This window comes from Amphiura filiformis, chromosome 14 (genome assembly GCF_039555335.1).
Source record: "Amphiura filiformis chromosome 14, Afil_fr2py, whole genome shotgun sequence".
Taxonomy (NCBI): Eukaryota; Metazoa; Echinodermata; class Ophiuroidea; order Amphilepidida; family Amphiuridae; genus Amphiura; species Amphiura filiformis.
Window position 1 is genome coordinate 10305991 of NC_092641.1, and position 24227 is coordinate 10330217.

At 36.9% G+C, this 24227-nt stretch overlaps 1 protein-coding gene across 2 annotated transcripts; it reads left to right on the forward strand.

The window, feature by feature from the left end:
- Nucleotides 1-5128: 5128 nt before the first annotated feature.
- LOC140169679 (uncharacterized) lies at nt 5129-22793 on the forward strand. 2 transcript variants are annotated; one of them, XM_072192972.1, is made up of 10 exons: nt 5129-5467; nt 7173-7523; nt 9928-10111; nt 11221-11417; nt 12596-12946; nt 13702-13812; nt 15359-15450; nt 18893-19073; nt 21196-21301; nt 21919-22793. In XM_072192972.1, the coding sequence occupies exons 1-10, from the start codon at nt 5347-5349 to the stop codon at nt 22598-22600; spliced, it is 2376 nt and encodes a 791-aa protein (XP_072049073.1). In that variant the 5' UTR covers nt 5129-5346; the 3' UTR covers nt 22601-22793. The 2 variants fall into 2 exon arrangements, with proteins under 2 accessions (XP_072049073.1, XP_072049074.1); XM_072192973.1 differs by lacking the exons at nt 5129-5467; nt 7173-7523 and adding an exon at nt 9035-9182 and having other exon boundaries at nt 21919-22723.
- The last annotated feature ends 1434 nt before the right edge of the window (nt 22794-24227 follow it).

Here is a 24227-nt window from a genome sequence, read left to right on the forward strand (position 1 = left end):
CTAACGCAAGTTACTGAATTCAAGTTGAGGTCTCACACCAGTTATCTGTGTCTATGATTTGAAGCTAATAAGTGCTTTTCCTTTTGAAATCTGCCTTACTCTGTGGAAGATTTCCCTAGAAACGTCTTCCACATTATTTATTTATGGAGACGTTTCTTAAAATAAAGGTCTTCCACAGAGGGAGTACATTTGTCAAAATCCGTACTACCTCCACTGCCCCCCCCCCCCCATGTCAAAAAGAAATCTACGCCACTGGTGTTTTAAATGGGAGTTAGCAATGAATGCCTATTTAAAATCAACACTCACTCTGTGGAAGACTTTAACAAAATCTTCAATCTAAAAGTGGGCGATTCCCCCTATATGACCTTTAATTTCAGGGGGGGGGGGGCACTTTGGGAGGTAACGCGTATGTAGGGCTTTTACAGCGTCGCCGTCACCCAAAGAACCCATATTTTTTTCCATTTAATCTGTCACCCAAAAACCCTTATTTTTCAACTTGAACAGCAACTTTCATTTATCACTGATTATGTTACTTATAGTTTGAAATTTGAAGCCATTTAGAACAATGTTCGTGTTTTTGTGGCACTGTTTCGGCTCTCGCCTAAAGGTTAACTTCCACTGAAAACAAAAGGTCTTGTTCTTACCCAATGACCTCATATTTTTTATATTTTGCTCTCACCGAATGCCAAAAATCATGCTCTCGCCCAATGACCCCATATTTATTTACATTATAAGAGTCATCCCAAACATATATCCACTTCATATTGAAGTGCCTCGGATAATTTCCTCCACAGTAGTACCTGAATTGGTGACTCCATTTGAGATCTACATCCCCTGTGTAGGATATTAACCCTAACCCGCCTGTATACTACAAAATACTACTTGATATATGCACTGTTCGTGCGTGCACCCCACGTGGTGTGATGACGCAAACTCCCTAAGTGATATATAGGCACGGTTTCGCTGGCCAGCGAAGGCCAAGACCCGTGGTATAAAGGTGTCGCCGACCGAGTGCTTGGCATTCGAGGGGTCTCGGGTTTGAATCCCACCCATGCGAGGGGTCTCGGGTTCGAATCCCACCCACAGCAAGCAAGTTCTTTCTTTCTTTTCTCTCTTATTCTTTCCTTCTTTCCCTTCCCGTCGCCAAAAAGCCCTTAGGGGGTTAGGGTTAAGGTCATGTCTCCTATAGAGGGTATGTGGATTTATACTACAACAGTCCATTACGGCATCTCGCCGATGGTTGATAATAGGCTGCAAGACGCCTTAAAACAAGTCAGTCCTGTTTTACCTATGTTTTAGCTGAAAATAACTATAACTGTCAAATGCAGGTGGGTATGTTATGTCAATTATACCAGTGCTATAAAAGAACCCGTCCGCACGTCCGAGACGGGCTCACTTGGTCTTCGGACGTGCTATTCCAATAACCAGAACTTCCGACGGACGCACTGAAATGTTGCCATTATAACTAATAGTGGCGTCGACCACCGAAATACCATACCAGGGAAAAATTTACCACAATTATCCTTATTTCGGCCCATTTCAGAATTACAATTGCAAAAAAACTCGCACATCAATTTGTAAGTGCTCTTTTTAGCAAAGTCATAGTTCATCAAAATTTACGAAAAATTTTTGCACAAGATTTGCAATTTAAAGCAAATTGAACAATATAAGTGAGCTATATAAGTGTGCTCTTTCATTTAATGACAAAGAATTTGAAAACTATTGTAAGGAAACACTCGAGGTTTTGACTTTTAAAACCTACATCTTGGCCAAAAATTGTGCTTGAATAGGTTGTTTTCAAGATATATTTCACATTTGCGTAGCTATAAACATTGAATTGCGTCATATGTTGACGGAATGAAAAAAGTGTTTTTTAAGTGTTAGCTTTCGTTTGATATAAAAACTTTTCTGATTGGATAAAGGGAACATTCGGGGTTTTGACAAAAACCAATCACAGATGGCGTAGTTTCCGCCATAGTCACCAGCTAGAACACACACAGTTCTTATGATGCTATGCACTCAACCGTGTAGTATAAACACGGACTGTGTAGATGCTAGACTCGCTATGCTTGGAAAAATCTGTGTAATCGGGTGTATCGAGGTAGACACTGTGCGTAGATGCATTTATAAGAGAAACCTTTTGTAGTTCGCGCGCACACGTTCCGGTAAAGTAATTTTGGTAGCTGTTGAGCGGCACGATTTTGCAAGTTTGCCTACCTTGAAAATTGAATACATGAATTCAAAACCCACCCAAGTCCAATGGGAAGTGATTTTTTTGAAAAAAAGCTGTGTATCATTTTAATTCCTTCAGTTAGATTTACCTGGTCAATATGGTAAGTTTTACGTGCAAATGAGTGGGTTAAAATGTATTAGGTATGACGATTAGCATTTCAGGGACTTCGTGGGGTTCACTTTAAATGCTGGACTTGGGTGGTTTTTTGAATCATATACAAAGACAACAATTTTGGAATGAGATTACCACTAGTAAGATAATACAAAATAAAGCACACAGGTATGTATAATGTTGATAAGCATTCTACCATGTAATATAAACCACACACTTTCCTTGATCAAACCCATTTTTTTTTCAAAAGCCACTCTCCAGCAATGAATGTGTTACAAGTGGACTTTTATACATACTTGATTTCAATCAATGTGTTACAAAACTCAAATCATGGACTTGGGTGATTCTTTCATACGTGCTATTTTTCACATGCTCAAAAGACACAGAGGAGGAATTTGAGTTGTTCTTTCATGCATATGACAGGCCTATGTATAGCAACAATTTCCCATGCTTAACTCGATTTGGCCAAAGTATGGACTTGGGTGGGTTTTGTATTTATATATTCAATTGGATCGCCTGATAACTAAATACTATGACAGCGCCCGCGAGGACCGATAGATCAAAACCAAAGTTACACATAAAAATACGGACGGATTACTTTAGGTCGGCCAGGTTATTTTTAGTAGAGGGTGTTCCCCCAAAAAACAGAACTCTCATAGCGCCCTCCTTTTCTCCTATTTTTGAAAATTTAATCAAATATATTTTGGTGTGTAAATAAACCTGTATTCGTTAGCTTTAAATTAATAAACCGAAAGAAATATTTCAATCGGCTCACAACTTTTGAAGATATAATATTTTAAAGAAATGAACCCGTTTTTCACTCTGTATACGGAGGAGGTTTGGCTACTTCAAAGATTGAAAAAAAGAATTACACGTACCATGCATGAATATCAAGCATTCCTCAATGATAACTAACCTTTATAAAATAAAGGCTTTACCGGTGGGCCTATGGGCTATGAATTGTGTTAAGTGTCATTAATTTGTCGGCAAAATGGACGTGTGGTGGGACTTATCTTGCTATACTTGCAATTAAACTTATTTTTCTTGGTTATTTATGCCTTTTTGTTTTATTATGTTTTTTACTTTCTTACTTTGTTGTTTCTGGCTTTCTTTTTGTTTACAACATTTCATTTTCTCCTTTTGGGATCAAAGGTAGCCTGAAAAGGGCTGTTTGGTATGTCCTTGGTTCTTCTGAAGTGAGTTTACTGTGCTGCTTTGCCCTCTACCTGCATGGTTACCTCCTTGATGAATACAGGTTTCAGCCCTGGTCCTCATTGCATCATTATTGCATTGCGTACCCTCCTTGTGCGCCGTATACTTGTGAATGCAGTAGTAATACGGTTGCGAAGATGTTGGAAGCTAGCTGGTGATCCTCGCTCATAGTGATTGCGTTCCAAAGCCTAATGCATCCATGTCATTACCCGTGTGTTTCGTTTTAATCTTTGATGTAGCCAAACCTCATCCGTGGACAGAGTGAAAAACGGATACATTTCTTAAAGAGGGCATATCTTCAAAAATTGTGAGCCGATTGAAATAATTATTGATTTGGTCTATTAAAGCTAACGATCGATTTAAAGTTTCTTTACATACCAAGATACATTTTGATCAACTTTTCAGAAATAGGAGAAAAAGAAGGCGCAATGAGGGTTCTGTTTTTATGGGACACTCTGTATTTAATCTCAGACCGGAAATGATCAGCGCCACCACGGCATTAATTGAGTCAATTCGAGTTTTACTATGAAAAGCGTAAAAGGGTAATGCTGGTCCAGTAATGCCAATTTAGCAAAATGAATTTCCTCTTCTATGAGGTGGCGCTAGAGTAAAGTACTTATTTTTGTCATGTACATAATTGGCAAATTGTGATTTATACACAAACTAAGAGAGAGAGACTCGATGGGTTTCGAGAAGTAATTTGTTGTTGGCGCCTCCGAAGTTCGGGAGCTGAAAATAACTCTTGCTATAGTGTTAAACGCAATAAGTTGGTAATCATTTTGTTAAGACGAGTGGGAAGGCATTTTTCCAGTTTAAGCCAATTAATAGACCGCAGTATATACCCTTTGCATGGTCATTTCAAAACGAGGTTCTACCCGCAAAGTGCGTGATGTGTGTAAGTACGCCTGTCAACCGCGTGCTTTAAATACCGCGTACGCTTTGCAAAAGCCCTCTGGCGCGTTGCCATTTATGCGTTTACAGAGAGAACCTCGTTTTGGCAGCAAGAGGGCGGATATATGTCAAGGGCGAATAGGCTATTTCTTAATATCAATACATTGGTATTGTAGTAAATGATTTAATCACTGAAGTTATCTTGCGGTTGCAGAGTGAACAAAAATACATCAAAACGAAAGTTTTGGGTATTATCGAACGCCCGATAAAATTATGTGTAAGGGGTGGAAATTATAACCCCATACCAAGCCTTGAGAACTCCTTCATAAAAACCCATACCATTCCACGATTGTTTGATGGGATCATTTATTAATGTGTCTAACAAAACATTACATATTTTTCAATTCTAGACCTTTGCAATACCAACAGCTATCACACCATATCCATATATCTTTTTCTGCCTTTTGTGGTAATTGTTATTCTATAAACTGTATATTGGTGTGCAAGTTGAGGGCGCTATTTACATATATTTTAAATTTAATTTAGTCCAATAATATGAATTATTTCTTTCATTTCATGATAAAAAGTAGTTTGAAAATTTCCGTGCTATATGTTACTCATTTTTATGACGTTTTTAATGTCATTATACAAATATCTACCCCTTGTAAAGATGCAAACAAGATTAAAGATAAATAGCGCCATCAGTGTTCAACTTTGCTTAAAATGAATACAGCTCTACATGCCATCAAACAACTGTAACTCCTCTTATGCGTCGGCTTCATTTGGCTCAATATTTGAATGCAAAACGCCGCTAGGTCACGCTCTCCTCCAACCCACCTTATATTGGACATACGACATTACAGTATACTTCCGTGTTCAGAGGATATTACATTATATACATGAATTATACCAGGCTAGTGTACAATAAGAGCAGTATGCGAGGACATTCTCAATTTTTGAACATGGAATATTTAACATTGTTCATTTGCATCGTAATAACCTGTCTTTTGCAAAGCAAAGGTAATGATATTACTATGGTGTCATTTAATATACCGGTAATGTTACATGTATTTTATTAATGAGGTTTACCAGGTTTGTTGATTAATCAGTTACCAATATAGTTCTTTTTTGAATTTCTGCTGGCCGTTTCGCCAAAATACTTCCGGTTTTCTAAAAGCGTTGATGTTTATTGAGTCGACTGCTTTGGAGTTGGAAACTTAACGGGGTGTTTTGGTTTCATTCAAAGTCGGATTCCTATTTCCAGACCAGTTTCCCATTCCAAAAGCAGTTAGATCAATACACATCAACGCTTTGAGAAATCCAGAAGTATTTTGGCGAAACTTCTAGCAGAAAAACGTCAATCTGTGTGCGTGTTGGGGTCAGCGACGTAGCTGGAATTTTTTCCAGGGGAGGAGGGGGGCAAGCCTGTATTGGGCGGGGGCCCAAATCCACACAATTTTCCTGCACTTGGGGGGCGGGGGCGGGGGCCCAAATAACAATTTTTGCCAGGCTTATTGATAATAATCGTATGGTATTGCATATCGTATGGATTCCCCATCTTTCTGCCCCTTTCTCCCTCTCTCTCCTCTCCTTTTTCCTCTTTCTCCCTCCTTTTTCCTCTTTTTTCCTTGCACTAGGGGGCGGAGGCCCAAATAGGCAATTTTCGCCAGGGGAGGGGCAATTGCCCTCTTGCCCCCCGGCAGCTACGCCACTGGTTGGGTGTGATGATAAGCGTTTAATGGGCGAAAATAACCGTTGGCCTAAGTATGCTTCATGTTAACTCAGAATCGTTAAAAATATGTCTAAAATGAGTGTGTTCTCGCTTCCAAGATTATTAAAAGAAGTCGCCGGCATTCACAACATTATGCCTTATGTTTGAGAAATCAAGAAGTATTTTGGCGAAACTTCCAGCAGAAAAACGTCAATCTATGTCACAATATTATGCCTTATATGTTAGAAAAATAATCATCAAGCACGAATCATGTTGTTTTATTTCAAACAAAATCATATTGACAATGAAAACGAATAAAAAAAACCGGTTCTCAACACGCGATATTCAAAATTTCCGCCGAAATTGTCTAGGCAATGACGTCTTGGTTATTTGTGCTCAATTATTGTCGCCAGCCTTCATTGTATAACTGGGATGCATGTTGCCTCAGACAATTTCAGTGCCCGGGAATTTTGAATATCGCGTGTTGAGAGGCAGCTGTTTTTATTCGTTTTCATTGTCAATATGAGTTTGTTTTGAATAAAACCACTTGATTCGTGCTTGCTAAATATTCTCTAACATATAAGGCATAATTCCTCTAACAGAAGCACACTTTATTAACTTGGAATTGCATGGAACACGTACTTTTTATTTATATCCTTATTTAAAAAAAAAAAAAAGTTTATAACAACTCTACCTAAAGTTCATTGAAATTTATCACACTAAATGATGACTATCATAGCATGTAGTTTTGTGCAAAAAATTATGTGCAGGAGGAGATCAGAGCAGATTCCTTCCAGGCCGGACTTGAATCCAATTTGGAGGATTTGGACGTTTCTTGGACTCGGACCTAACTTAACTTAATACTCGTGTTCCAATGGACCTGACTCGGACTTTGACTCGAACTCTACCGGACTCGACTCCAACATTGGTATATTAAGACCCAACATAGCTTTCCTAAACATTGATATCATACACATACGTGAATATTTATATGTTGTTTCACATACTTCCCAGAGGTTTCGGCAGCAATAACCAATTTAGATATACCACATAAGATTCATCATGGAGATTCGGCACAAATGTCGTGTTCCTATGACACAACCTTGGCTCAACTATTTTGGCTTCGTACTCCTTATAATGTCAATGCACCGAAGGATGAACATTTGTTGATGCAATATATCTCCCCAACCGACACATGGTCAGGTCCTGCAATGGATCGCATGACAGGTGATATCAATGGCATGACAAGTACACTCACAATCACATCAGTAGATCGGCAGGTGGATGGCGGGAGATATTGGTGTGTAGTAACAGAAGCTGACCAATATGACACATTTTATAGGAGTGATAATACTTCAATAGCAGGTGAGTTGTTGGGAATAGTGGCCTATACCCCTGGCCTATACGTGAGTTGAGTTCTGTGCATTATTTTTTTTGGGGGTGGGGGGTTCATCATATCCTTAAACTTCGCTCGCATCAACAGAGGCTCTCACTTGTGTTCTCTGGGGAAGAAATATATAAGATTCTCTGGGGACGAAATCTAAAAAGATCTCAGCGACACATAAATGGGAACTTGATGGATGAATGGGTCTGCTACAAACAATCTTCAGCTTCGAAGCATATGGCATAGGAGCTGAACTGGTGGTCTTTCCTTGGATGTTGAATAACTGCATTCGTGTCATTGCTAGACTTCTGTACTTGAATGATTGGCTGTCATTGTTCTAACCCAGTATTTTTGATAAATATTCCACTGGATGTAATGGTTCCACACATCCTGATTCACTATTGGGAATGAGGATCAGGTTATGGCTTTCTCGAGTTGTTCGGTATCCGAATTCGTCAGTTGGTAACCCATGTGATGTTTAACCTTTAGTAGATCTAGGAATAGGTTGAAGACTATTATCAGGATCAGAACTACTGTAGTACTGACGACCATAGACAATCCCCAAACAGCCCTAAAACACTCCTAGAACGATTCTGACTTCCACAGAGTGTTATAATTTCGACATCCCCATATCGTAATAGAGAACTCTATGCATGCTGCTGGCGCACAGTTCCGCTGACAACGGTGTAAGGGTGCGAGTTATCCCGAGCCTGTGGAGTTTTAGGGAGTTCGTAACAAAGTAAAAAAACCCTTCATAAATACCCCGGACCTGGGTGTAACGCACCCTCCCTTAGGGGTCCGTAAAAAGCAAAAAGGGTAATAGTAATAATGTCAAAACTAGTTTATCAAAACATGAAAGCTCAAGATTATCTAGATTAATTTTGTTACCCCTAAGACCTAAAGGGGATGGTCAGATTTCATATGATAGTAGGCCTATACGTACTTCCGGTGTAGGTTGCCACTTTTTCCACATTTTTGTTCACACCATTTAAACGAAATAATCTCGGTCATTAAATGTTACAGGGGTAATGAGAAACATGAGTTTTCTTTTTAAACCATAATCTCAGTTCCGATAAGGCAAAAATGAGGGATGAGTATGTGACCTCACAAACACTACGAATGGATTTCCACGTCTTTAGTTTGTAGGTCTCAGTTTTCCAGGTCTTCGTTGTTCAGGTCTTAGGTTTTAAGGTCTCAGTTTTCCAGGTCTTGGTTTTCCTTGTTTAGTTTCCAAGTCTTAGGTCTAATAGTTTTCCACGTCTTAAGTCTTAGTCTTCCATGTCTTAGGTCGTAGGTCTTAGTTTCCGAAGAATTTGTATAGTAATTGTGGTCTTTGGTCTTAGTGTAACAAAATTATTACATAAAATAATAATGTATGTCTATGTAAAGATATAATTGATCAAAAACAAACAAACTGCAACTGTGTGTGCAATGAACCATAGGAGAAATACAATTACCCATGAGTGACCTTGATAAAGACATTCAACAGCAATCCTACGGGAAGTTGTTTGCAATTCAAGTTCAAGCTATGAGTCTCATTTACGTGAATGGTGGCATGTACTTTTAATGAATAATGGCCGACACTGTTAATGTGGTTTCATTCATTTCAAAGGCGATAGTACTATCACATTTAATTGTTGGTAAGTAGGGTAGACCGGGGCTAAATGTTACAGGGATAGGCTGTTACAGTGTTAATTTTCTACAAGATTGAATGGGTACCTAACATACATTATAAGATAGTTTATAACTAATAAAAAAGAATAGTCTTACTCCAGCCAAAGACAGAAGTGCTATTTACCCACTAAATGTGGTTTTTTTTCCGGCGTAAAAAGTAACTTTAAAAAGAAATTTTCAGTAACATCGTATTTGCACTCTCTTCTCACGATAAAGAGAGGTAAACTGATCGCAAAATATACAAAATCCATATGAAAACGATTGCCTTTAAACTTAAAATATTTACATCCTTATTTTAGACTCGTCTTATGTAAATTGTAGAAGCACAGCTAAATGAAAATATTTTTCTTTATGACAATTAGAAGCTAATGATAAAGTCGTTATCGTACCTAAATAATAGAGGTTATCCGTGTACTATAAGCTGCATATCCTATCAAAGACTGCTATACCTTGTTTAGGACTTTCAAAAGAAGTACCTGCATGTGCAACCATGACTGTTTCAAAATAACCCGGCAAAGTCATGCAGGTAACTCCGAGGTCGTACATTGAATTGGGTTGAATGAGGAATACTACGGGAATCAGCGCCTTTTGTTAGAAGTCACACATAAGTGAAGTGGATAACATCTATTATTTATATTACATTTCACATGTACCGTACCGTACATGTGATTTTCTTAATGCCACAACAAACTACTTCTGACTTTATTCCAGTTATCGCCCAGGGACCATTGTCAGTAACAGTGGACGTCCAAAGCAGTAATCCAGCCGAGAGAGGTTCACGAGTCATATTAGCATGCAACTACACGAGATCGAGCAGCCTAACCCTGGACAGTTTAGGGTGGAGCAAGGGTGGTACTTTCACAGGATCACTTGTTATTGCTATTTACAACACAAGGTATGGACTCAAAAGAGCAAAACTTTGACGGTAGCGGTCCAGGCTGTTCCCCCTGTGTCCTGTTATAAATGGCCCTGAGCTTTGGCCTGCACGTACAGTACAGGGTGAAAGAACATTACCGTTGGAGTTGTTGTTTTTTTAAATATTTTTAATTCCTGAACCTGAAAATGTGTTATGTTTATGGTTTATCATTATTGATTTCACGTACATTTCAAATAGAACAAAACCAATGACATGGTACATGTATCTACCAACTCGTGGGTAATGATATCAGAAAAGGAAGCAAAACTGGGTTAAAAGAAAAGACTAGTATACATTTCAAATTGAGTTTCGCAGTGTAAAGGTCATTATATTAGTGACTATAATTATGTTGTTTGCGATGGTACAATGGCATTACTGTACAGGGTGTCTATTTAAATTTGTGGGTTTTAATATAATGCGCATAACTAAATAAGCGATGTTATTGAGGAATGAATCGGCTGGTCACATACTGTTTGAAATTTGACATTCGACCTCTCCGTTCTTAAATTTTAAACAATTTTAAAATTACACCTCAATTCCACAGAATCAAACATAATCTATAATAAACAATCATGACAATATCCCCCTACCACAACAAAAGCGTACCACCGTTCGAATCTGTTCCCCCTATCATAGTAACTTTTGTTACCAGTGTGTTATTATTTTTTGAGAAAAATGCAAAATAATCACAAATTTATCAAGGGGTGTAGTACCACCTTAAGGTCAGCAACTATTTTAAACTGTTGCGATTTGGTATTTCACATCATGTGGTAGTTAAAGCCTTGGCAACAAATGCATTGATGATCATTTGCAAATATCACAGATATACTTTTGTAGGTCATGTGGTTCTTGAGTTATGTTGTCAAGAGGACTGAAACAACAACGCTTCATATTTTTATCCTGAAAATTAAAGCAGTTACGGGTAGACAAGGTATTGTTAATCGAACTTCCAAAAAAATCTGCAAAAAAAGTTCATTCTATAGATCATATACTTTGAAAACTTGCTCATTAATGAGTTATGTACGCTTTACAAAAGTGCCTCCTAGGATGTATATCATAGATATTTTGTTATCATATAATATCAATAGGTATGATGAGATTGATTATAACGATACCTACGGTCATTCAGGGGATTACGTCATGACTGTGCCAGATACAGAGTCCCTTATAGGAACCAGCACTCTCACGATATCTTCGGTGCACCCAACAGATATTGGATCATACTGGTGTCATATCAATGCGGAAGGTTATATTGAAAAGGACTTCGTAACATTGGAAGTAATTGGTGAGTTATTGTCACACGGTTTCAAACATAACACTTTACTAATCACAAAAATCGTGATAGACATATATTTAGAGAGTAGGACACCTGTGTTAATTTCTTCCTGTCATGGACTAGCATTTTCTGGCTTTGTGAAGGATCTAATTCACTGTCTCTTTCCATGAATGTGACAGCTGCAACACATTTACCGGTCTATTTCTTAATATCATCAGTCCATGATGCTCACACCCTTCCATAACTCCTTGAAATATCTGTTCAAAGATGCCACTTTTCGCATTACCTAAGTATAATGTAGCATTCTATCTCTGTTGGTACGGTATTCCTTAAAATAAGATTTTGTCGGTGTTGCTATCACTTCTGATGTTAAACATGGTAAATGAGTGGTGCCAGATGACCCGTCCACCTGTTCTGTCTTCTGTCCTTCCAAAAATTGAAATCATGACCCCTTCTGTTTTTGACCGTTATCTTTGTCATCTATGCAATCAGAAGACCTTTCTTTCGTGTTTGATATGTTGTAGCAGGTCAATCAGATTACATCATTTCTTCCTTCGTTTCTTTCAGGTTACATCATTACATGTAATAGACTTAATGTACGATCTTTTTTTTTTTAAGAATATACCTTTATTTTTATTTTCAAAACCGATTTTTTTAAACATATATGTATACTTACACATGTTCCAACTTACATCTATGAGCAAACTGTCAAATTCGCCCTATTTGTAGTAAAATGGGATGATTTTCTGTTGGTCCGACATATTATCATAATTTTTCAGATTATGATAATATGTCGGAACGATCGCAAATCTTAATCTCCTACAAAGCCAGTTTGGTTACGCTCCCTTCACACATGTGGAGGGAACTTAACCAAAATGGCTGCGTGGGAGACTAACTCTGAGGCCGCACTCGGCGTCCAAATCCCAAAAGTGCGAGATATTACGAGTGATAGAGGTGAAGTTTATGATGTTTTTCGCGTCCAAATGTATTGGGAACTTTCATAATGATTGCATATTATCATTTTGGAAGAAAAAAAAGAAAAATCTAAATATTTGGAAAGATTGTACATTAAGGCTTTAATATGATTGTTGCACGTAGAGCATTATTAACTCAATATAAATTACATGATATTTCCGCTTTAAACTCGCCTACGGTCCTTAATATTAATCAAAACTCCGTTCTTACAGATGCTAAAGGTGAATATTATGTTACCGAAGGCAGCAATGTAACCATATCGTGTGTCTTACCAAACGCCGCTACCAGTAGTACATTAATCTATTACGCTTGGCGTAAATTCATCAATCCGGACACCACTATACCAATTATATACTGGGATACTGAAGTCCTTACACCGACAAATACACACGAGTTCCCGTTCCCTGATTATCAGATGACTTTTGACAAAGCAACTCTGTCCAGTAATCTGACGATAGCATCTGTTGGAGTCGAACATGACGGGATGTATTTGTGTACAACATCGTTTGTTCCAACACCGATTGGAGGAAACCCAGAGGAGCAATTCAGTTTATACGTGTTAGGTAAAAATTATTACAGCCTGTATATTTTCATTTCCATGTTATATTTAGAGGTCAATAGCTGTGCATCGGTTATCTGGAAGGACTTGCGAAAAATCTAAATATTTTGCCTTAGGAACCGAGGAATATCCCGAGGGGTGTAACCCGAGGGATATTCCGAGGTCCAAAGCAAAATGTTTAGATTGTTCAAAATGCCGGCAAATTACCGATGCAAAGTTAATAACCTCATTCATAACCGTCACTTTTATTTCGTCACTTAAAGGAGTATTTCGTGATCCTAGCATCCTCTATTAAGGTCATTTTTCATTAGATATCCACGAAAAAACCTATTCCCAAAATTTCAGTTGATTCCGATTTTGCGTTCGCGAGTTATGCATGATTATGTGTATTACACTGCTCCATAGACAATGCGTTGTAATTTCGTTCTGGTGCACCAGAACGAAATTCAAATTCACGATATCTTTGCTAAACGAATTAATCTGCAAGAAATATTTTGTACATAAGCATTATGTAGCCAGAGGTTTCCAGTGATATAAAAATCTTAACCTTTTTTTTGAGAAAAGTGGGGGGATGAGGCTGTGGATCACGAAATGCCCTTTTAAGAGACAAAAGTGCGTATCACAATCTGTGCAAATATGGTAGCGCGCAATCCAAATACGGTGGCCAGTGCGTGCGCAGTTTGTTCGATAGCTTGGAAACGGCATAAGAAATAGGGTCTAATAATTCAACCATTTATAATTATATATCCAATGTTTCAGGAAATTCTGAAAATATCACCGCAACAACGGCTTTCACCACCATGCTAACATCGTCTTATCGAGCAATCCAGACTTCGGCAACCTCTGGAACTATGACATCGGAGATGATAAGTAAATTTGAATAATTAATCAAAATACTTCATTTTATAATCAGGTATAACAATGGTAGGGGAAATCAAAGCTACTTATTATAGGGGCAGGTTTTTGTACAGTGTTAATTTCTCCAGGAAGGAATAATTGCTTGCAATTTACGTTTCGTCTCTCACAGGGTATTTATGTACTCCAATGGTCATTAAATGAGGGCGATGCTGTGGAGCTAATTACACATTATGGCTTTAAGTTAAGGGATGGGGTATGAACGTTTGGACAGTATATATTGTGGGACATTAGAGCACATCAGACATGTCGAATACGAAGAATGTCCTTCTGATATCAATTTTTTTTTTTTTAATTCACATGTAATACACATTTTATGGCAAATGATTAAAAATTGATATTTTTTATATTCAACAGTACTCGAAATAAACTTTATAGATCTGATGATTTATACTTAAAGTGTATGTAGGTGGGATAAAAAGCCGACGATCAATTGAAAATTTTGACCTTTCGTATTGAAGATATGGATTTTTTTTTCCAAAACACCAAAAAACAATTAGGTCTTTTGGGGGAAAATCCATATCTTCAATATGAAAGGTCAAAATTTTCAATTGCTCGTCGGCTTTTCCTCCCAGCTACATACACTTTAAGAATATATCATTAGATTTATCAAATTTACTTCGAGGACTGCTATAAATCAAAAATGTGAAAAAAAATCAAATTTTAATAATTTGTCATAAAATTTGTATTATATCGTGAATTTCAAAAAATGAAAATTATTTGACATCAGAAAGACATTCTTCGTATTCAGAATGCAATTCGATATGTCTGATGTGCTCTCATGTCCCACAAAAATACTGTCGAAACGCTCAAAACGCTCATAATTCCAGATCCCTTAAGTATTTATAAATTACAAAATAACCAACACTACTTTTTATGTTAATCCTGTTAATTTTGAACAGTTTGTGAGTTTCATGCAAAAGTACAAAATCGTTACATACGAAAGTTTGCATTTGACCTTTGGAATTACAATTGAGGTTCTTCTCGCCTGCGACGATATTTCGTAATTTTGTTTAATTACACAATATAATGTCATTATAATAAGGCTGTTATATGATTTCAAATTGTATACATTGAAATTCAATGCTGTACAATGTAGTTGAAATGCTGTGGTATGTTATTTACCAATTATAGCAATCATGTTCACTGACGTGACCACTGACCACCAGTATTTCATTTATTTATTAGTAACACATTAGCAACATTATTATAAAAATTATAAAAAGGCAATATGATTTTGCTGCAACTTTTATCTTGGGTTTATACTTTCATTTAAATGTACGCTGCAACATCAATATTGGGACTATTGCAATAAATGATGTGTAATAATGCGGAGAAATAAATTCTGCTTTGACTGCATATCCCAAAGTTGGCATTCCATCAACCATTTTGGAATAATGATCATTCATTAAGGGGGAAGTTACTTTTTTATATGTGTTTATAATCAAATGGAGTAACACACATCCTAATAACCCGGTTCTTTTTTTCTTTTTTTTTGAAGATTTCCTTGATATCATTCGGGTGGAATCCAAGCTGATAGAGTTGAGTTGGAGCCTATTTCATGAGCGGAACGACGATATCGAGAAGTACAGAGTAAGAGTATCTGAATATTGTTTTTTTTATAAATAAAACGTTAGAGTGACAAATAGTCCATGAGGAGTGACACAGGTCAAGAACTGACATTGGCACCTATGTACTATAAAAGACAATGAGTGATTCACGACAGCTTAGGAACAACAATAGTTACGAGGTATACATTAAAGCAGGGCTACGACACTCAACTCATTTGCATAGCAAAATGACCCGTCTCCTCTGCAGCCAATTTGGTTCCGCTCCATCGAAATCAAGCTGGTCACGGAGGAGACTACCCTCCTTGTGTTTGTTCATTTGTGTATGGAGAGCCCTTCTTGGAGTCCGTAATGACTTAGGCTACGCTCTCAGCTAGAGTCCGACGCTACATTGCACTAGAAATACCTTTTCTGTGAAATCGCTATAGAGCCAACTGGGAACGCGTATTCGTTTTGAAAATATAGCATTAAAATTAGTATCATCCTTGTGGCCCCCGTGCAGTGGAAAACCTGAATTTTTTCATTAAAAGGAAATGAAAATTTAAAAAAAAACCACGTATCTACCTGTGCACCTATAAAATGGGCACAGTAATTTGTCTCAAATATATATGAATTTTAAGAAACATACGGGATATGATGAACATTGACCTGACGCCATGATAGTAGGATCCATTAGTATGTTTTATATACAATGTATATACCGTATTGTCATAATACCAATTTTGTCACTATATCAATGAGTAATATTTAGCAACGTAAATATGCAGTTCATATGCACAAACGAATACTGATATTCAGGTTTTTGTACATCACATATAACATGTCACATAGGAGGTCATACGTGTTGACCGTCATCTATTGTATTTGTTCATCTGTGTATGGAGAGGATTAACGCCATTAAAACTCCATCAGTATTAGGGCGTAGTTCAGTGAACTCACCGTATTGCGATTCCAAGTACTTTGATAATACAGATAATGTGCATTAATGGGTCGAGGCGACTGCATTGAAAAACCTAATTAATTATTCATAACAGTTACGTAATCAATCGATAGTGCGGACACTTTTCATTTGCAAACCACCAAAATTCGTGATCCTTTAGCGTTGGAAAAGAAACAACGTGAATAGAGTGCCCTCTCAAGAATATCTACTCTCTGATTAAAGCATCAGGTACAGGGTGTATCAAAATGAATGGTACCGACGACTTCTCATTTTTGCCGAATTGTTTTACTATTTTTTGTACCAGTTTGGGGTTAATTGTTTAAATATTTGAAATTATAGTAGTTTTATCTTCTCTAAGAATTTTAGATCATAAAGATAGCACATTCTTTTCAGAAGTTACATGATTCTAAAGGAAAGTAGGTGTTTTTACACTTTTGATCGTAACACTGATCAGTAGCGCACCATTTCAAAGCTCTATTTTACCACAAATACCGTACCTTGTAAGAATGATATGTTGAAAATCATGGAAATGTTTAATTTTTTCGTTGCCTATTTCTTCATTTATAATATATATAAATGTTCTAATCAATATTTATTGGTTGAGAGTAATATTATTGACTTACATCATTTAGGTCGAGTGAAAGAAGTTTGTGTATCATGAGCGGTAATTTAAATTGTAGTAATAGATGTTTGAGATTACTAAGTAGATGGTGTGGCAGTGAATGGCTGTAGATTGTAGAGAGTGTCTGTTTGGTTAGACAGTATTCCACACTTCAGCGTGCATTCATAAAGAATTACTGGTTGACACGAAGCTAAGTGCAGAGACGATTTAGAAGACCACAGAGTCTAAGAAGAGCAAGGACTATCCCATGCAAACATGCTATAACTTGTAGTGTTTCAAAATTGGGCAGTTACAGAATGGATCCGACCAGTTCATTCAAGATAGGGCTTCACCTCACACTGCCAGAGCAGGGACTTCATTCAGGAACTCTTTCTAAAAGCATGTGTAAAGTAATTTTATGTTTTGTAGACTGAGATAAGATATTGAAGAGCATGTATGCAACGAATAGTTGGAGTAGTGAACCTATTCATCTTGTGTTGTGTAAGTAAAATCATGATTACGTCGATCTTCGTTTAAATGACAATAGCTCCCAGATGCATCAACCTATTATCTTTAGATCATTAGATCAATGAGTTAACATATACCCCTTTCTATTTATAGTACAAAAATTATATTGACTAGGAATTTTATATTTTTGGTATATTTTTGAAAATGTCACATAGCCCGGTACCAATCATTTTGATACACCCTGTATGTAAAATAAGATGCTGATGCACTCTGCTCTTGATAATGATGGTGCGCCGTTATCAGATATGTCTCCGACTACTCCATCTGGTAGTCTATTCCAAACGTAAACTGTAGTGTCCTGCCAATAGTTATAGTTCTACGATATTATACTGTGAGAGCATGGCAAGGCATGGACAAGCTGGAGCGGGTAGCTCTTCTTGACTACAAATGGCTTTGGTAACAGTGCCTTCAGATCTGGTGGGCACAAATTAAATTAAAATGAGAAACTAACTACCGTTTTCGTGTGAATTAATAAATAAAAATATGAACCCAACGGGCGCAAAGATTACCCATATAAAGTTCCATTGACGAGTTTATTTTATTCCAAACATGAATTCCAAATTTGAATTGAATTCGGTGACAGTAGATGTTGCATTGACATAATTGTTTTAAATAAATAAATAAATAAATAAATGTTGGTATTTATACAGTGCCTTTCACATGTGAAAATGTACCAAAGCGCTTTACATTTATTCCGCCGTCATTAGAATATGTCAGCTGCCATACAATGCCCAAGGCATGCTCATACGTTTGGGCGGCGCTCAATGGACAGTATTCATAACAGCTCCCCATTTCACACCTGGGTGGAGAGGAGTAATCGAGATAAAATGCCTTACTCAAGGCACAACACGATGGCGTCGCCGGGGCTCGAACCCGCAACCTTCAGATTATGAGTCCTAGCCCGTTCCGCTCGGCCACCGTGCTCCCTTTGTGACAATGAACGAGGACAACGTCGAGAACGGTTAAAGATGTTTAAAACAAACTTGTTATTCTTCACTTGTTGGTAACTTGATACAGAATAAAACAAAATAGGTTGAGAAAATTATTGTATTGGAAACAAAATTAGAAATACATTTATTTCATGTAGCGTGTTAAGATCTCACACTACCAAATGCCAGTCCCTAGAGATATGTACTAAAATAATTCGCCAAAACTCGATCTCTTGACATCTGAGGTATTTGCAGGATTTAACAATTATCATGACCAAACCAAATTTTAGGAAGAATCATGAAAACTTTTCATTTTAAATACTGAATTTAGTGTATAATCTTTTTCCGTGAATTGCAACAAACAGTAATTTCCAAGTCGGTCTTTTTGGTGGTGTGAGATTTAAAGTTTTCTTACGCCTCTGTAAAGTAATGGAAGTAAACTAAAAGTTTCTACGTAACAACGTTACAGGTTTTCTACAATGAAGGAGAGAAAGGTGACAGTATTATTGAATTAGTCAACGTGGAAGGACATCAAGACAGTGTTAACATATCAAATCTGTCACCTGATGAAACGTACGTTATCCATGTGGAAGCCAATACAAATCGGGGAGAGCTGCTTATTGTTGGGAGCTTAGAAGTCACAACTTCAGGTAATGGTGTATGAGCTGAAGAAAATAATTAAGCCGTTATAATTGGCCGGATTTACCTTTTGGGGGCTCTGAGTTAGGCCAAAATTTGGAGGCCCCAAACTCACCGTGAGGAAGACAAGTACACTCAAGTGGCTAATGCTTGGTTTAGGTATCGATTGTGGCGGCAGGAGTATTACAATTTAGGGGAAGATGAGTATAGATTCTAGCAGGACATTTGTGCGAGCGAAGCGCGCGTATTTTGCTATATAAGTTTGCTATATAACTGGCCAGTGCGCGCGGCTTGCGCAAAATGGTGCAATTTTACCCAATTTTGGCCCAAAACATGGTGTTTTTCGGGCTAAAAACGAAAATGCCAGGGCAATTTTTGGGGGCCCAAAATTTGGGACCCTGGGCCCGGGCCCATCTGGCCCAATGTTAAATCCGGCTCTGTATATATACGCCATTAACTTTAAAACCATTAGTCGTATGTGATCTTTGGAATCACCAGGAAAAAGAAAATCTAGTTACAGTACATGATGCAGTCATGTCTACAGTAGAATTCATCTCGACCTTTGCAGGACTTAACCCCATTAAAAGCTATTAAACCAAGATAACACTCATTGAAACAGCTCAACTGATTAAATCGGATCTTCTCTGGTTGTGCACAAGTGACTGTTTTCATGTGCGATATCGCAATAAAGCTGGTATTCATAGCTTCAGTTGGGTAACCGATTACAAAGGAAACGAAAGGAAACAATGTTATGTGTGGCTTTGTTCACGAAATCAGACAATGTCGTGCTTTTGTAAACCAGCATTCTTGAAAATGAGCAACATAATGATTTTTGACTTAACACGGTTTAGAAATAATTTCTTCATATTTTTGGTGTTATCTGTCGTTTACATGTCCTTCCTAAAACACAAAAGTACGACCCTCTCCAAACACCTAAATTAGCTAAAAATTTAGGACATGTTACAAAACTTTATTTTCTAGAACCTATTTAGAATAATTTAAATGTAGCTTTTACCGGTTTTTTGTGGCATCCTTCAGAAGTGAGCGGTCCGATACCAATATTTTCGGTCAAATCTCCATTCAAATAACACGGGGAGTTGGCTAGCTATGCCTTGCCCTCACTCATATTTTACAAAAGTACGACCATTTCTGAACATCTAACCTAGCTGTAATTTTAGGTCCTGTTAGAGAAATATATTTGCTAGAAGTTTTGGAGAATAAATAAAATATTGGCTGGTTATTTTTCACACAGTGATGTTAACTAGGCAAGTGTCCATTCTCCCAACATACATCATTTGTAGGGGTCACGCGTCAATGGTGAGAGCACTGTGTATTGTGTATAGGAAAACGGACAGTAACTGCAGTATGAATTTTGAAACCTCGTTTGTTATAGTTGGTTCAATATTGTGGTTTCAGTGTAAGTATGAAGGTGACAAGTGTCCGTTTTCAATTTTTGCAATAATTGATTTGAATTCAGCGCGAAGATAATGGCGGGTTATACAAGCCAGAATGCCTGCGTAATAAGCATTGATCGATGTAAATATAACTTTTAAATTCGGGTAGCCTATTTAAAGAATAAATGTATTGTTTTTAGCCGATGGAGTGCATCTATCGTCACGGGCGACATCGTTTATTTTGAGTTTTTTTACGCCAAAAATAATTTGAAATTATTATATAGTAATAATTTGAAATTATATATAGTAATAATTTGAAATTATATATAGTAATAATTTGAAATTATATATAGTAATAATTTGAAATTATATATAGTAATAATTTGAAATTATATATAGTAATAATTACGAGGTACATGTACATTTATATGCAAAATGGTAAAGTTTTAAACATGTTCAATATCTGTTGGTAATGCTTTTTATTACAACATATTATGTTGATGTCATGAAGGAGTTATGTATTTAATTTAGTGTATTCGATTTAATCGTCACAAAAACAAAAGGATTTAGTTTATATTTAGTCAATGAATTTCTTGATTCTTTTAAGACCGACGTCTTTTGCGTGCGTTCTTCCGTTGCTAAGAATTCGCTGTTCTTCGCTGGGAAACGCTGTGGGAAAATTTGTCGAAACGGAAACAACACGCATGCAAAAGACGTTATTTGTTCATTTATTTTTCAGTGTCCGTTAACAACGTTGGATGTAGGAAATCATTGATAATAACGTCGTCTGTTACAGTGCCAGTGGTTGTGGTATTAGCGTTGATTTTCATCGTCATTTATAGAAGGTAATATTTCTTTATCACAGTGAATCGTATACATATTTATAGGTTAATAAAAGTGAAATTGTACAAATAATGCATGCGTACTGAAATGTTGATGCGTCCCAAAGGGGAAGTGCATTACACGCATCAACATCTCAATACAAGCTACATCATGCGAATTCATGCTACGCTCTGGCCGCTAACGAATATATTTGTGATATCCCTTTCTTTCTTTTAGTCTTTTATTCTTTAAAATTTAAGCTTAGGCTATCATGGTTGTTGATTTGATACCCACCCTTGTTAGTAACCAAACAGATACCTCAGTATGACCAGACTATAACACTGAACAATTTGAAAATGCCATATCATTACAACACTGCCTCATCGTCATTTTTATTTTGCTATCTTGAGAAATACCGTTTACATATAGTCCTTTGAGTATAAGACTACGTTTTACTGATCTGTGGTCTTATTGTGGTTAGAAATGGACACACGTCTTTGTTGTCGTTGTAAGCCCATCATTTTCTAAACATTTTGGTACTGTCATTTTTTTGCCAAAAATGGTGATGACGCAGTTTGGAGCTGAGTTACCGAGAATTGCAAAATGCTATATGATATATTTGTGTATCGATTTGTTTAAGGTTTCGGAATTCACGTCAACTCAAATCAGAGGGCATGAAAGCTACGCCAGAGCCTGAATACGAAATTCAAGCAATTGACACCTCCACATATCAGGATCTTGATTTAGCAATAATGGACAACTCCGCTTATCAGGATTTGCAATTAGCAACGGACAACTCCGCTTATCAGGATCTGGATTTAGCAACGGGCAATTCTGTTTATCAGGATTTGCAATCAGCAACGGACAACTCCGATCAGGACCTGCAATCAGCAACGAACAACTCCGCTTATCAGGACCTGCAGTTAGCAACGGACAACTCCACTTACCAGGAACTGGATTTAGCAACCGACAACTCCGCGTATCAAGACCTGCATTTAGCAACTAGAGAAGATCCTCACATGTATCAGGCCACAGCTACTAGTACTTTGGCCTCGTCCTCACGAGTCCAACAGTGCACAGAATACGTGGTTCCTGATCTTGCCCAAGAAAGCCAACCACCAACCATACCGGAATATATCGAATTTTATGAAACGCATCCAGAGGTGAAACTGGATATATTGGACAATAATCCTACACAGAGTCTTTCACAAAATGTCATTACCAAGTATATGGAGTTAGATCCAAAGACAAGAGTTCTTGATCAGAATGACCACACCTATCAATCACTAAATGACAATGGATCATTCAAGTGTATGCCATGAACTCGTGTCTGTAAATAATATTATGACTGTGTTATTTTGTTTTTGTTTTAATCCTAAATAATATAATACTAATATACAGCCTGTCTCAAAAAAAATTGTGCAAGTGGAAAGCACCTTCTTTGGCAATTAGAAAATACCGTTGTGACAAGATGCTTACATTAATGTCATAGCTCTTAGCCTTAGCTCTCAAATCCCGTTTGTTCTGTTAAATTTGCTTGTTTTAATCTCGAGATATGTTTAGTTAACGACGAAAGGGTAAAATCGCAATTGTGCCAATTTTACTAGGGAAAAGGGCTTTACATGTAAATCAGTGATATAATCAAGTTTATCAAGAGTTCCTTCGCGAAATCAAAAGAATGCATCAATTGCACAATACAATTTTTTTTACTGTTTTTACCATGTTTACTGTTTTATCATGATGCAGGAATAATGATTCTCTTTTTCCAATTAAAAAGATTAAATGATAAATAAATATTTCACATTCTGCTGTAAAATTAAATACATGTGCATGTCAATGATTTTATCATGGTAAATACTGTTCACTTAGACACTTAAGGGGTGGGGTATGAACGTTTGGACAGTATTATCATACATATCGAATTGCATTCTGAATACGAAGAATGTCCTTCTGATTTTTTGAAATTCGCAATGTAATACACATTTTATGGCAAATGATTAAAAATTGATATTTTTGATATTTAAAGGGGGTGCTACACCCCTGGCCAATTATAGCGCATTGGTGACAAGTAAGATACGTATATTATAGGGGCAAGGACTGCACTGAAAATTCAGCAACTCAAGGCAAGTAGTTATTGATTTATTGATCAAATATTGGTTTTCCCTCATTTTTGACTGTAACTGTTGAAATAAAATTTCCAGTGCAGTAGTTGTAGTCCTTGCCCCTATAATATACATATCTTACTGGTCACCAATGCGCTATAATTTTTGAGAAAAATGTAAAAATATGCACAAAATTGGGCAGGGGTGTAGTACCCCCTTAACAGTATTCAAAGTAAATTTTATAAATCTGATGATTTATACTTTTAAAGTGTATGTAGGTGGGATGAAAAGCCGACGATCAATTGAAATTGTTGACCTTTCGTATTGAAGATGTGGATTTTTTCCCAAAACACCAAAAAAAAAAAAAAGGTTTTTGGGGAAAAAATCCATATCTTCAATATGAAAGGTCAAAATTTTCAATTGATCGTCGGCTTTTCCTCCCAGCTACATACACTTTACGAATATGTCATTAGATTTATAAAATTTACTTCGAGGACTGTTATATATCAAAAATGTGAAAAATATCAAATTTTAATAGTTTGTCATAAAATTTGTATTATATCGTAATTTCAAAAATGAAAATTATTTGATATCAAAAGACATTCTTCGTATTCAGAATGCAATTCGATATGTCTGATGTGCTCTCATGTCCCATAAAAATACTGTCGAAACGCTAAAAACGCTCGTTCCAGATCCCTTAAGACATGTTAAAAGACAAACAAATATTGCACACTTATAAGTTAATCAACGCGTATTACTTGTTGGGAGAGAAATTAGACAAAATAATGCACGCTCGCTGATGTTGATGCGTCTTATGCACTAGCCCCGAAGGGGAGTGCATTAGACG

Coding starts and splice junctions, on each gene's coding strand:
- LOC140169679 (XM_072192972.1), top strand. CDS start 5,347: ATGAATTATACCAGGCTAGTGTACAATAAGAGCAGTATGCGAGGACAT. Junction 10,112..11,220: donor ATTGCTATTTACAACACAAG/GTATGGACTCAA, acceptor TAATATCAATAG/GTATGATGAGATTGATTATA. Junction 21,302..21,918: donor TTCATCGTCATTTATAGAAG/GTAATATTTCTT, acceptor GATTTGTTTAAG/GTTTCGGAATTCACGTCAAC.